We start from the raw sequence: 14,907 nt of genomic DNA on the forward strand, positions 1-14,907 counted from the left end.
TTCCATCCCATTGCTTATAGCTATACCCCTTTAAAGCCATATTAAATAACTTAATCACCCTCCATTGGGTTTAGTTAGTAAGAGTTTCACACACTTATTAAGAACAGAATAGTCTTTTCTAACCATAAAAATCTAAGTACTTCATATAATACTATTAAAAATAAAGCAGCACTGCAGAAATGGCAACAATGCAGCCACTTAAACTCACCTAAATCACAATCCACTTTTAAAATCTTGATACTTGTCTTTTGTTTATGTTCAGCCATAAAGCCATGGAATCACTCACAAGCCACAGAATTTATTTCATCCTTTCAATTTTTTAAAAATGTGTAGCATATGTCCAGAGCAATGAACAGATGGTACATTTGATTAAAAAAGAAAGAAATAGAACCACCACAAACTCTTAAGCCCTATATTTTGCATACGCAATTACATGTAGTTATTTTCGACAACAGAAAAGAGAAACTAAAATACTGTCAAGGCAAAAAAAATCAGTAAATGAATGACAGTTACAACACAAATTTGCTGTAAATTGTGAAATATACCATACATTCTTCAACACTCAGGCCCTACCTACACTTCAAAACCAACCATTTGTAACATGCTTGTAGTAGGCCAGTGGCTCTCAACCTTTCCAGACTACTGTACCCGTTTCAGGAGTCTGACTGGTCTTGCCTACCCTCCCAAGTTTCACCTCACTTAAAAACTACTTGCTTACAAAATCAGACATAAAAATACAAAAGTGTCACAGCACACTATTACTGAAAAATTGCTTACGTCCTTATTTTTACTATATAATTATAAAATAAATCTATTGGAATATAAATATTGTACTTACATTTCAGTGTATAGTATACAAGACAGTATAAACAAGTCATTGTCTGTAGGAAATTTTAATTTGTACTGACTTTGCTTGTGCTTTTTATGTAGCCTGTTGTAAACTAGGCAAACATCTAGATGGGTAGACCTCTGCGTACGCCCAGGGGCACATGTACTCCTGGATGAGAACCACTGTTGTAGGCTAATGGTACTATGCTGACTGAGAGGGCATGGATGTGTCTGGACGGGAGGATGCATGTATCAAAAAGAGCAATTTCAGGCCAGAAAGGAGTGGGAAGGCACATAATCTACATCCAGATGGTCCTGTACTTCCAGAGACCAAATCCCTTTCCCTTTTGTGGTGGAAGGGTAAGAGAGAGAATTTCCATCCCACCCCACAGAACAATGTGGGAGAAAAGTCAGCAAGGGGACCTGCCTGGAATTATCATCCCCCCACAACTCTCCTCTCATGGGATTTTCTACAGATGGGGACAATCTTTCCCACAGCGAGAAGGCCAGTATGCATGAAGTGTACCCCCATTCCATGTATCAAGGGCAGCACAAAGTAGACAAGTAGCTATCCAAGAAGTTTTGTTTACACAAACAATTAGACTGCAGCCAGCTGGAGTGTGAATCTACCATACACTAATCTGCTGCAGTCTAACTGTCTGTATGGACCCTGCAGACGCGTCAATAGTTCATTAATGAACTTTGCACATAAACAGACTCTGCGGTAAGCTAGTGAGGATCAGATTCACACCAGAGCTAGCTGCAATCTAATTGTTTGTGTAGAGTCTGTAGACAAATCTATAGTGTGCAACTGCTACTTGGATCCTGGCCCAAACTCTAGGGTTTTGTCCAAGAGCCAGATTGGGGTAGTGGATAAGGCAGTGGGCTGGGACTCAGGAAGCTTGTGTTATCTTCCTAGTTCTGCTACTGACCTGCTTTATGACTTTGGACAAGTCACTTCACCTCTCCACGCTTTAATTCTTTCCCCACACCCTTTAATTATTTTGTCTATTTAGATTGCAAGCTCTTTGGGCAGATGCTCTCTTACGATGGGCTTGTACACACTACCACTTATGTCACTATAATTTACGCCACTCAAGGGTGTGAATAAGCCACTCTCCTGGGTGATGACATAAGTTACACCAACCTATGTGCTGGTGTGGACAGCACTATGTCAGTGGGAGAGATTCTCCTGACATCATACTTACTGCCTCTTATGGAGGTGGTTTTATTATGCCGATGGGAGAGCTCTCTTCTCAGCACAGAGCATCTTCACAAGAAGCACTACAGCAGTGCAGCTGTAATACTTCTAGTGTAGACTAGCCCTATGTGTTTGAGCAGTGACTAACGCAATGGGGCCCTGATCTCACTTCGGCTATGTCTACACTACAGACCATAGAGAAGCACGGCTGTACCGCTGCAGCTGCATCGCTGTAAGGTCTCCTGGGTAGCCAGGCCACTCTATGCCAATGGGAGAGAGCTTTCCCATCCGCATAATTAAACCACCCCCAAAGAGCAGCAGTAGCTATGTCATCAGGAGAGCATTTCCCACCGACAGCGCTGTCCACACCAGCGCTTCTGTCAGGGAAACTTATGTCGGTCAGAGGTGTGGTTTTTTCATACCCCTGACTGAGAAAAGTTTTACCAACAGAAGTGCTAGCGTAGACATCGCCTAAGAGCCTCTAGGCATTACTGTAAATACAAAGAAATAATGTTGCTCCTTTGGCAAGGGTAGCAGATTTTTGAGGCTTTGCAGTTCAGTTTCCCATCTGAAGCAGAAATCAGTTAAGCAGTCAGGTATTTTCTTACTGTAATTTATTTATTTACCAAATGTACACAAGTCTTGATTCCACACACAGGGATTGTAAGAAACTGCACAGAGGCAACTCCCCATTACCCAGGCCCCAAGTAAGTCACCTCTACCCTGTTCCCAGAAGCAGCTCTTCTGCCTGTCTCTTTCCTGAACAAATAGGGTATGTCTACAAGGCACAGTTTAGGCTAAAAACCAGGTAAGGCCCCGGTTAACGCACCTATCATCCACCAAAAAAAAAAAAAAAAAAAAAAAAAGCCACTGGTCTGGATTTGGAGGTGCTTTAAACCTAGGCTAGCTTACCAGGCTGGCAGCGTGAATTAGATTCTGGGCTCTGCTTTAACTCATGCTAGAATCCACCTTGCGATGAGGATCCAGAGGGGAAAAATCATTCAAGCGCTGATAGCCCTACAATGCCTTCCCACAATTTCCCCTGAAGGACAGACAAGTTCTTCCCTAACTGACCGGAAAAGAATCCTAGAGCATTTCAACACAAAGAACCATGCCCCCAGACACACGCGGGTGAGAGCAGAAACAGTGAAGACACAGTAACTAGGGTAGGGGTTTGCAGTGGGGAGGCTGATACCCAAGGCTATGCTAACCTGAATGCTCTGATCCAGGTGCTCAGTCACCCAGGTTAGCTATGCAGTGGAGAAATAGCCACTGTCACCTGAGTTTTACATCTGGGAAAACCCTAGTCCAAGGCTGTTGTGAGCTTGTGCACCTATCTTCCTACTATGCGTAGCTACTCTGCGACACACAGAAATTTCAGTACCTCAACTGACAAGACAAAGAAGAGCTAGTCTCTGTGTGCAGTTACTGCACAGTATCTTTTGCTCTTTCTGTGGAGAGTTTCATCCTGAATGGGGTCACGATGTATAAGCAAGCATGCAAGTCATTAGACACTTTTACCATAACAATTAAAACTTTTTAAAAAAAAAAATGAAAACATTTTTTGTTTAAATTTAAACATTTCCCTACACAATTTGTAACCTAAACACAGCAGCATTATGTTGGTGCATTAACAAATAACACTGATCAGTTTATTAGTCATGTTAAGTGGAAAAGTAAGTAAATAGCATTATCTAGGAAAAATGCAGAAATGTTGAAAAATTCAAAAGGAGAAAACCCTCTTCATTTCTTTTGAAGTACTTTGAAAAATCAAAACCACTTAATCATATAACTTATGACTGTGTAGCAATGTAATTCTTTCATAAATTGCAAGACTAACATGATTTTTTTCTATGCCATAATGCTGATATATATGTTGATAATGTGCACACACTTTCCTTACCACAATTATGTAGGATCATAGTCCTATTATATAACTAGAAATAGAAAAGCTCTATTTAAAAGCCTACCCTGGGTAAGGGGAAAATATTGTTCCCAGGTATTAGGCATTTAACTGATAGGAGCACATCGCATGTGTCATTTTTCCTAGTTTAACTGGTTCTTTCCTTTGCTGCTTTTCATTTCACAATTACGTCCCAATCCCTCAAATACTTATGCACGTACTTAACTTTACTCACTCAAACTGTCCAGTTGAAATAAAATTAATGGGTCTATTCACATGCTTAGAGTTGAACATATGTCTACATTTTTGCAGGACTGTGTCGTTAGTTTTGATAAAAAAGCATGAGAAGGCACTCACTCCAGACTATATTATGGTTTTTTTTAATGCCCCATGTCAGAAGGGTTCCTTGCTTTGCACTGTTTCTCAATAGCTATACATTAGCCAAATGGACTTTCCAGAAAATGAAACTTCTCAGCACACAACACAAAGCCTTCTCTTCCCTCCTAAGTAACAGGAAATGAATTTGCCTCTCATCTGATTTTATATGAGGAGCAAGACTAAAAACATAACGGGACTGTGGCCCTGTCTAGATTTGGAAATAGGCTGTGTTTCAAAATGTTTGCTGGTTGTGGCTAACACTAGACTCCCTTAAAGGCTGACCACTGCCGGCTATCAGGTTTTTTAACACAACCGGCCATGTCTGCTGCAGTGGGTGCAAAGTCCTGTTTCAAGTCGGGCTAGTTAACATGTTTTCGCTCACACGTTTAAAAACAGAGCCTATTTTTCTAGCCCAGCCAATATCTATTTTCATGGCAGGCCAAGAGCGTCAGACAGCAGCAACCCCCAGGGGCCTGCAATGCCCAACACAGCGCCCCCGCAATGGGAAATATGCAACTGGCAGCGTGAACTCCTCCCCTCTATGGACTTACAATGAACGGGGGGGGGACCGGGGGACCTTCCCTCGAGCTGGGGGCCCCATCCACTCCGCGGGCCGCAAACCCAGCAGCGTAGGCTGCGCTTCCTCCCGCAGCGGGTGTCACGCCCCGCCCGGAGAGGGACAGCTGCTGGGAGGCAGGGGCCCCGCACCCCGAGCGGAGGGTGGGGGCTGACAGGCGCGGGAGGGGAGCACCTTACCGGCTGCTCCGGAGGCGGTGGCGAGGAGACCCAGCAGGCAGAGCAGCGCGGGGAAACGGGGCTCCATAGCCCCGGCCCACTCTAGTTCGCGCCGGCTCTCGGAAGGCTGCGGCTCCGACCCCTCCCGCCGGGGCTGCGCCTGCAGGGGGGAACAGCGCGCCGGCCGGACACCACCCACTGCGGGGGCAGGCCGGGGCCGGGGCCGGGCGTGCGGCCCCCGAAGCCTGCCAGCCCCTGCAGGCTAGGCTGGGCTGGGCTAACGCGCCGCTCCCAAGAGGGCTGGCTCCAGCGCGGGGCTCACGCTGCATCTGCTGGGCATGACCGGGGCCAGCCGTCACGCCCAGCCCCAGGTGCCTGGGCTGTCCAGAGCCAGCTCTGCTTCCCTCCGCCTTCAGCTGCCCTGCCTTCCGAACGGTTCGTATTAGCCACCAGGCACAGCGCAGCGGACGCTGTAAGTTCACTACCAGGAGAAATCTCCCCTCACCTCACTAGTGTAAGACGTGCTCTGTCCTCCATCTCCCCCCTCGCTTTTAGATGGCTCCTCTAAACGCCTGACCTCGGCACTTCTGCACGCCCCTCTTCGCGTGGAAACTACCATGGAATAGGCTCTGAGTACAAAAGTTGAAAACTGAATTGAAATAAGGTTGCAATCTCAACAGTATTCGATTGTGCTGGTAACATGCCTGTGAACTGCAATGGAAAAGCCTGGCCTAGCTGTCTGTATTTATCAATTGTCTCTATTCCGTGGTGGGGGTTACGTTTGGGTTATATTGTTTGCATTTTATTTCCAACAGGAGAGAAACAGGCAACGCAGGCATGGGGAGGGAAACAACAGTAGCCACTGGAGTCAGTAGGCTACTGACCTCTGCCATTTGACAGACACAGAAACTTTGGTAGCCTTGACCCATGTCATGTGACTGAGGCTGGATAACAAAGATCAATCTTTTACACACACTCCTCTGTCACACCTTTTATTACACATGATACTGTGCAAACACAGAAGATGTAGCCCATCCCCAAGGAATTTAAACTACAAATGACACTAAGAAGAATATAGATGCATATATTTTGAGGCCCATGACAACTCCCAGTTTGAGTTGAAGTACATAGTTTTTTAAAAAGCCCATTTTCTCATGCTTCTTCTTGTCCTTTAGCATTTTAGAATAAGTTAACATTTATAATATACCCAGTAAACTTCACCCACAAATACTATTACATTAAGATAAAATAACCCCTATCTTAATTCTTGAGCACCAATGAAGAAGGTCTGCCCTGCATTTAATCAGGCTCCACCATTGTAGGACCTTTTGTCTCCTTTGCTAACAAAAAATCAAATTCTGCAGTCCTTTCTTGAGTAAAAGCTCTTACTGGAGTCAATGGGAGATTTATATCAGTATGAACAGCCGAATTTGGCCCAAAAAGATTTAAGAGGTCTCTTTAGGTAGGAGAGAATTCATAGTAAATCTTAAAAAGACAAGATGGTATGTAAATTTTATAACTGATGTGTCTCATTATACATCAGACAAAGTATCTTGAGGCTAGAAGATAAGATGACTACACCTGATGGGTACTTCCCCTATTTTCAGGGGAATTCCCTTGTGGGCTGTTACGCAACTTCAGAGGTTCATTAAATGGACACCAGTGAATCAGACCTTAGCACGTATTAAATGCTTAAATTGGCCAGATTTCTCTTTAAGTATTGCCAGCTCCGTGCAGCAGAAGCCTGGTAGTCATTAGGAGTCTTCTTGTATTCCACAGTAACATGTTTTCCTCATTATAAAAGAATTCAACAGCACCAATTTTTATCAGTCACAAAGTTTCTACTCAACCTCCTTATCATATTAGTTATTACTCTTTGGTAGAAACACCATTGTGCTAGGTGCTCTACAAACATTCAGCTCTGTTAATTTTTCCCACACAAGCAAAAAAATTAGGCTGACTTTATAAATTTTATTCTTTCAAGAGTGAAGAAGAGCATGTTTGTATATTATCCTCACTGTACACTTCAGTCCAGAAAATGGGCTGTTCATTTATGCTAAGACAGTTGTGCTCAATGAAATAAAAGCTACCCAAGATTCCATTTATTGGTATATTGCAAAAAACATTGGAAGTGTGCTTTACAAAATTATTTACATAATTCACAACAATACACACATGAAACACTTTATAAAAACACTGTATCCTTTTATTGTATATTCATGTATGTCCTGAAATCATAAGTTAGTTATCTTGGTAATAACATTAAAAATACACTTTCTGTCTGTAAATTCACATCCAGGCAAGCCCATAAGTGCAAACAGTCATAAAACTAGCAAGGCTGAACACACATGTATCTAATTTATATTTGTACAAATATACCCTGATCTGTACTTTTGTTAGAAAAGGACACTGAACCATATACAACTTTATTTAATACAGTACAAACTTCTCTAAATCCATTAATTTTAGACCCCATCCAGCAAAACATTTAAGCATTTATGTTAACTTGAAATTACGCACGTTTAAGTGCTTTGCTGGATCATGGCCATGCTGCCTATCGCTTTATTGATAATATTTTATTTTATCACATTAGTTGGAAATTTTTGTCATTAAATACACAGTAGAGACAAGAACTGTGTCCTCATGTGTTTGTACAACACTTACCATAGTAAGACCCCACTCTGCTTGGTGCTACTGTAATATAAATGTTTCATAACTATAATAAAATAGAGGATCACAAGAACCAGACTATTGTAAAAGCAATATGTGAAGCACAGCAACAAAGTTAAATAGCCACACGTTTTACCTAAAATTTACTCCAAGGTATTGCAGCCAATTTCAAAAGTTTTTTGCATAAATTGCTATAAGGCCAATTTCTTTCTTACTTTCTTTTCTTAGTTATGGCCAATTAGAGAACTAATACAGAACTATTTTCTTGAGCGTGCTTGTCTGGTACCTATTCTTGTATACGGGTACTAAAACCATCTACAAGAATCTTGCTAGAGAGATACTGTACTTCTAAATATTATTTTAAAAGATTGCATATCAGAACAGTGCAAACAAGCACAAAGGAAAGTGTTGCATTAGCAACAAAAATAAGCTCATAAATAGGCTCTCTGGCCGGCCACCCTTAACAGTGTATCTTAAAAAAATCAGTAGTATTCTCAGCTTATTTGGCCAAATGTACTACTGATGTAATAACACTGATGTCAATGGAATTACACCAGGGATTAATTTGGTCTTTTGTATACAGTATTCGTTTTATTTGGTTTTTCTTTTTTTACTTAAATGGCATTCACTCCTTCAAAACGGTAAACAGGTCTGATCTTAAACGGACAATGTGCAGTAAGAAACATTTTTCTTACAATTATTATTCCACTTTCACACAGTGACTTACTGTAATGGTTTAATCAAGAACTATATATTTTAAAAAACCCTTCACTCTAGTAGCCTTTTTTGAGTATATAGGAAAGGCAATTGACACAGCACATAAAAATCAAGTTTAACTAATATGTAAATAGATCAAGAATTTGTAGCATGTATGCACACAACTGGAGTTGAACTGGAGTTGAACACAACAGAGTGCAACAGACTAGGAAATGAACTGTGAGTCTTTCCCATGTGTTAGTGCAGGACATCATCATTCAGATCTAATTCTATACCAACTTTAAAAACATAGGATGGATTTTGGCAGATTTAAAGGTTATTCTCTAACTACTAGTTTAAGGCTAGTCTTCCTTTACAACTCCCTCCCCATTCCCACAAATTGATTTTCAACATGCCTACTATGGGGTACTTGCATCACCCACAAATCAGAGCCTATGAAAGAAGACTGAAAATTCTTGCTTAAAAGAGAGTCTCCTTACAGTGAAAAGTACACCATTCATTGAACTGTTTTTAGAAGATAACAGAGTATTTACATAAGGTTTGAATTTTGCTCATGTTTGTATTTAGCCCTTAATCCCAGTTGTGTGGACACCAGCAGTATATTCGGAGGTCATGGCTATTCATGTATGAGCCTGCAATAGGCTCAGACTTAAGTGTTAGCTGGTTCTTTAATAGGGATATTTCCTTATTGATAGAATCCCATAGTGAAAGAGCATACTCTACATCATGATTCTAGCTCTGAAGGACACCTGAACAATCGTTCAATATGACAGGGAAGAGTGATGATGGCCTTTTGGTGGCCTCCGAGAAAAAAAAAATCAATGTTCAGATATATAATTTTTTTTCTCTCTTGCACTCAATGGACCATAATGAGCATTCCAAATGTTAAGATTCTACCTCAGTAGGAACAGAAATTGTCAGTGGTTACAAGCCTTTCTGTATTATATCACAGTTGATACTTAACGACTTATTACAAAAGTGGTTATTCCAAATATCATTTATCTGGTATTTATCATCATATTTTGTGCTAGTTGTTGCAGGGTGACCCAATGCTAGAAACAGGGAACGTACGGTACTTCAAAATGTATGTCTTTTGATACCAATGGTTTAAATCAATAATTGTCTGAAAAAGGTAGATATTTAATTTAAAGTTTGTTTGGTTTGCAGTTTAAATGTCTATTCCTCACCCGTAACCCCCCAAAACACCTTTTTCTTTCTTTCTTTTTTTTTTTTTTTTGGTAAAAAGAAAAGATAATGTAGGTAAAGATTTTAGAGGCAGTACCCAGAGTTAATATGGAATCACAGAGCTATAGAGGCTCAGGGAACTTCTACCTTGTGCAAGATTTACAGGTAAGGCCAAATTCAGTTAACTCCCACTGCCTTAAAATTGCACACATGTATTAGAGGGCATAATTTAGCCACGAGATAATAATCATCTTACTCATTTTTCAGAAGGAACTAATAAAGTGTCAAGTAGCCCATTCCCCATAGTTTCACACAGTGGAATTTGTAATAAAACCATTAGTAAGAACAGTTTGTCAGTAACCATCTTTGGTAAACATACTATCAGTCTCATCTTCATTCATCCCTCGTTCATAGCGTACTGCAAAGAAGCCACCCCACTGAAGCCGTTTCTTTTTGTAGAGATACCAAATTAATCCGGCAACCAAGACTAGGATAATTAACAGAGCAAATGCTATAGCCACTCCAGTATGATTTGTGCCTGTAAAAGAGAAATGAACATAGTTAATCAGTGTTTTTGACTGAAAAATATTTGTTATACAGCAAAGTTTTATACTAGTATGTATAAATCTATTATAAAGTCATTTTATTGAAGTTCAAGAACTCTATTTTAAGTCTTACAGACACACACTAATATTTTCCACACCATCAATTCAAAAGCTAGTTTCCTATAGGTGCCAAATATTATAGCTGAGCACAAGCTCCAATATAATTAAGGTTAAGAAGCCCTTTCTGTTTAAAGCTGGACTGTTCTAATTGTGCTACAATTCATCTGGTTACTTGGATTGCCTTGAAATTTGGTTTGCCTCCTGGAGATTCAGAATAGGGTCAGTGATCTAAATTTGGGGCCATTTGCCACAGTGTCCTGGGATACAGCACCCCAGAAAAAACAAAAAACAAGCAGCTTTTCCTAAATTAAAGGTGACTATTCTAGCAATGCTTTTTTGCATATACTTGGGAAGTGATTGTTGAATTTCACAAGTGTGGTAGTCTATCAGGAGAGTATGTTAAGTGTTTGAGTGCAGGGCAAGTGCATATAGCTCCTTTCCTTTACAGTGAAAAGACAGAGCGAGCATGTGTAGTAGGAGTGTTTTGGGGGCACTGCTCAAAGAGGCCAGAGTTAAGGTTACATGGGGTACCTTAGCTCTGTGTTTCCCCGTTTTCTGAAGTCTGAACTTGACATTCTGGAAGGGCGCAAGATATTGCTGGACAATATTAACTCTGTTTTAACAAAGTTTTGTGCCATTTAATCTAGTAGCTAATTTTGAATCACTTTGCTGACATTTCTTAATCTATTGAGAAATTATTTACATTTCAATCAATGTGGAATTGCACTCAATATAACTGAGTGTACTTTGGGTCCTCTGACATGAACATTTTTTGAAAAACAGAAGTAGCAAATTTTGAAGTGGAGACACGCTTTAAAGGTCTAACTACTGAAAACATTTCCACTGAAGCATAAAAACCTAAAGTCTTTAACGTTGGTTTTCGTCACTGTTTAAATGTACTTTGTACCTCAGTGCATACTTAATTCCGAAGTCCCTGAGCTTCCTAGAAGCAGGAGGAAACCCATTTCTGAGGCAGGGTCAGAGAAGATATTAGCTTCCCATTGTTCCTCCCTCTCAACTTCCATGGAGGTATAGGCAAAATCTGAAAGATCCCACTGCTTCCAAGGACCCTTTCTGACCCAAGTAACTGATTTCTATCCTGGAAGGAGTGAAATGTGAAGTAGCAGTATGGGAACTGAATCCTTTCCCCAGCCATCAGGCAGGTAAAGTTATACCAGCAAACCTTTAAGAGTAAACAAGACCGTAGTCTAGTGTAGCTTGTCTGCGTGCAAGAATGGATAAACTTGAACATGGGACTTCTTACTCATAGCTAAAGTAATTCTTGCTCCTCAATGGAAAAAGCATAGTGCCACATCCTATACAGAAATAGCTAGCAAAGACGGGTATCTTAGTAAGGGGGAAACTTGCTTCTATGAAGGAAACTTATAGAGATTATTCTATGACATGGACACGCATTCTAGATTTTGCTGAAATCTACGCAGCTATCATGGTAACACTGCATACACAAATGAAGCCATTAAGATGCTAGTGCTCCAAACTGATCTCTCAGTGATCAGGTCGTGGCACCCTCAACTTTTCTGTGGCATGCCACATACATGCAGCTGCTGCCCACAGGACCAGCCACAGTACTAAAACCATGAATTCCAGCCTCCCCATGTGAGGTCCACTGGTGGGGCAGGAAAAAAGACAAACACTGGTATTCTGTAGCCCCCCATATTTATTTCTGTTGTAGCTATTAATAAACTTTGGAAAACACACTTCTGTCCTACAGCAGACTAGATATTAGGGAATGTAGACTGATGGTATACACTTGGTACATGCCAGCAGAAGAATTCTGGAACTAGCAAATTTTGGAATTTTGCAACTAGGAAAAGACTCAAAAACTAACAGCAATTTTTTTTTTACATACATCAGAAGCAGGAAGCTTGCCAAGCAATCAGTGGGGCCATTGGATGATCAAGGTTCAAAGGAGCATTCAAGGAAGATAAGGCCATTGTGAAGAAGCTAAATGAATTCTTTGCATCACGCTTCAGTGCAGAGGATGTGAGGGAGATTCCCACACCCGAGCCATTCTTTTTGGTGACAAATCTGAGCAACTGTCCCAGATTGAGGTGTCAACAGAGGAGATTTTAGAACTGATTGGTAAATTAAACAGTAATAAGTCACCAGGACCAGATGGTATTCACCCAAGAATTCTGAAGGAACTCAAATATGAAATTACAGAACTATTAAGTGTGGTATGTAACCTATCACTTAACTCAGCTTCTTTACCAGATGACTGGAGGATAGCTAATGTGACACCAATTTTAAAAAAAGGCTCCAAAGGCAATCCTGGCAATTACAGGTCAGTAAACCTAACTTCAGTACCAGAAAAAAAACAAACGGTTACTCACCTTTGTAACTATTGTTCTTCGAGATGTGTTGCTCAGATCCATTCCAATTTAGGTGTGTGCGCGCTGCGTGCACGGTCGTCAGAGAATTTTTACCCTTGCAACACCCGGTGGGTCAGCGGTGGAGCCCCCTGGAGTGGCGCCTTCATGGTGCTCAATATATACCCCAGCTGACCCAGCGCCCCCTCAGTTCCTTCTTGCTGGCTACTCCAACAGAGGGGAAGGGGGGTGGATTTGGAATGGATATGAGCCACACATCTCAAAGAACAACAGTTACAAAGGTGAGTAACTGGTTTTTCTTCTTCAAGTGCTTGCTCATATTGATTCCAATTTAGGTGACTCCCAAGCCTTACCTAGGCAGTGGTGTCGGAGTGAATCAACGTGGATTGTAGGACCATTCTACCAAATGCCATGTCATCTCTGGCGTGCTGGACGATGGCATAGTGTGAAGCGAAAGTGTGTACCGAGGACCAAGTTGCGGCTCTGCAGATCTCCTGGATCGGCACCTGGCCAGAAAAGCCGCCGATGAGGCCTGGGCCCTTGTGGAGTAAGCAGTGAGGGGCGAGGTCGATACACTGGCAAGATCATAGCAAGTTCGGATACACAACGTGATCCACAAGGAGATCCGCTCAGATGAAACCAGGAGGCCTTTCATCCAGTCCACCACCGTGACAAAGAGCTGGGTCGTCTTCCTGAACGGTCTCGTACGCTCAATGTAGAAGGCGAGGGCCCTACGGACATTGAGGGAGTGCAGCCGCTGTTCTTGGCAACTGGCATGTGGTTTTGGATGCAAAACCAGAAGAAATATGTCCTGGCTGATATGGAAGGCTGATACAACCTTCGGAAGAAAGGCCGGATGAGGCCAAAGCTGCACTTTATCTTTATGAAAGATATAGTAGGGTGGTTCGGAGGTAAGGGGTCTGAGCTCAGAGACTTGCTGCGCCGACGCGATAGCAACAAGGAAAGCTGTTTTCCAGGAGAGGTAGAGGAGGGAGCAGGTGGCCAGTGACTCCAACAGGGGCCCCATGAGTCTGGAGAGAACCAGGTTAAGGTCCCATGTCGGGACTAGGTGTCGAACTTGTGGGTAGAGATGGTCAAGGCCCTTAAGGAACCTGCCAACCATGGGATTGGCGAAGACACAGCAGCCATTCACACCCGGGTGAAAAGCTGATATCGCTGCATGGTGAACTCTGACAGAGGATGCCACCAGGCCCTGCTGTTTTAGGCCCAGCAGGTATTCCAAAATGAGAGGCACGGATGCCTAGAGAGGGGGTGTGTTGGGCTGAGTGCACCAGCATGAGAACTGCTTCCACTTCGCCATATATGTGGCCCTAGTGGAGGGCTTCCTGCTGCCCATCAGTACTTGTTGCACAGATTCTGAACAGCGAAGTTCTGCAGGGTTCAGCCACGCAGCATCCATGCCGTAAGGTGGAAAGATCGTAGGTCGGGATGGCAGAGGCGACCGTGATCCTGAGTAATCAGGTCTGGAAGAAGAGGCAGAGGGACTGGAGCGCCCACAGAGAGTTCCAGGAGCATGGTGTACCAGTGCTGTCTGGGCCACACCGGAGCTACCAGAATCACTCGCACCCTGTCCCTGCGTACTTTGAGCAAAAATCCTGTGCACCAGGGGAAACGGGGGAAAGGGGTAAAATAGACGACTCATCCAGGGGAGCAGGAGAGCATCTCTGAGAGCGCCCGGGGAGCGGCCCTAGAGGGAGCAGAAAGCTGGACATTTCCGATTGCTGCGGGAGGCGAAGAGGTCAACCTGGGGAAACCCCCACTTTCGGAAGATGGGATAGATGACATCTGGTTGAAGGGACCACTCATGTGAGCCGAAGAATCTGCTCAGGTAGTCCGCCAGCATGTTCTGGACCCTGGGTAGAAAGGAAGCCACCAGGTGATGGAGTGGTCTATACAGAATTCCCACAGTCGAACGGCCTCCTGACAGAGCGGGGAGGAGCGGGCCTCTTCCCCCCTCCCCCGTTTGTTGATGTAGAACATGGCCGTGGTGTTGTCTGTGAGGACCGCCACACAACGACTCTGCAGCCGCTCCCGGAAGGCTTGACAGGCAAGGCGTACCGCCATCAGCTCCCATATGTTGATATGAAGAGAGAACGTGGACGGGGGCCATAGGCCCTGCGTCTGAATGTTCCCAAGGTGGGCACCCCAACCCAGGGATGACGCTTCCATGATGAGGGACAAGGAGGGCTGTGGGCTGTGAAAAGGGACTCCTTCGAATACTACCCGGGGATCTATCTACCATCGGAGGGAAGC

The 14,907-nt window shown here is 43.0% G+C and overlaps 3 protein-coding genes across 6 annotated transcripts in view; 1 reads left to right on the forward strand and 2 right to left on the reverse strand.

Moving 5' to 3' along the window:
- CD302 (CD302 molecule) overlaps positions 1-5,294 on the reverse strand; it is a 37,581-nt gene extending 32,287 nt beyond the window's left edge. Inside the window, exon 1 of one of the 2 annotated variants that reach the window (XM_084644110.1) lies at positions 5,067-5,294. In XM_084644110.1, the coding sequence (XP_084500236.1) occupies positions 5,067-5,133 (67 nt within the window). In that variant the 5' untranslated portion in view covers positions 5,134-5,294. The remainder of the gene's footprint in view (positions 1-5,066) is intronic. The other variant, XM_084644109.1, reaches the window with a different exon arrangement.
- Positions 5,295-5,429: 135 nt separating this feature from the next.
- LOC311528734 (uncharacterized protein) overlaps positions 5,430-14,907 on the forward strand; it is a 31,647-nt gene continuing 22,169 nt past the window's right edge. Inside the window, exon 1 of one of the 3 annotated variants that reach the window (XM_084644112.1) lies at positions 5,430-5,480. The gene's annotated coding sequence lies outside the window, so the exon portion shown is untranslated. Of the gene's footprint in view, positions 5,518-14,907 lie in introns of all 3 variants that reach the window. The other 2 variants (XR_014713680.1, XM_084644111.1) reach the window with 2 other exon arrangements.
- LY75 (lymphocyte antigen 75) overlaps positions 7,039-14,907 on the reverse strand; it is an 81,714-nt gene continuing 73,845 nt past the window's right edge. Inside the window, exon 35 of the mRNA XM_084644098.1 lies at positions 7,039-10,155. Within this exon, the coding sequence (XP_084500224.1) occupies positions 9,971-10,155 (185 nt within the window). The 3' untranslated portion in view covers positions 7,039-9,970. The remainder of the gene's footprint in view (positions 10,156-14,907) is intronic.

Source organism: Lepidochelys olivacea (genome assembly GCF_965140295.1).
Source record: "Lepidochelys olivacea isolate rLepOli2 genome assembly, chromosome: 11".
Lineage (NCBI taxonomy): Eukaryota > Metazoa > Chordata > Testudines > Cheloniidae > Lepidochelys > Lepidochelys olivacea.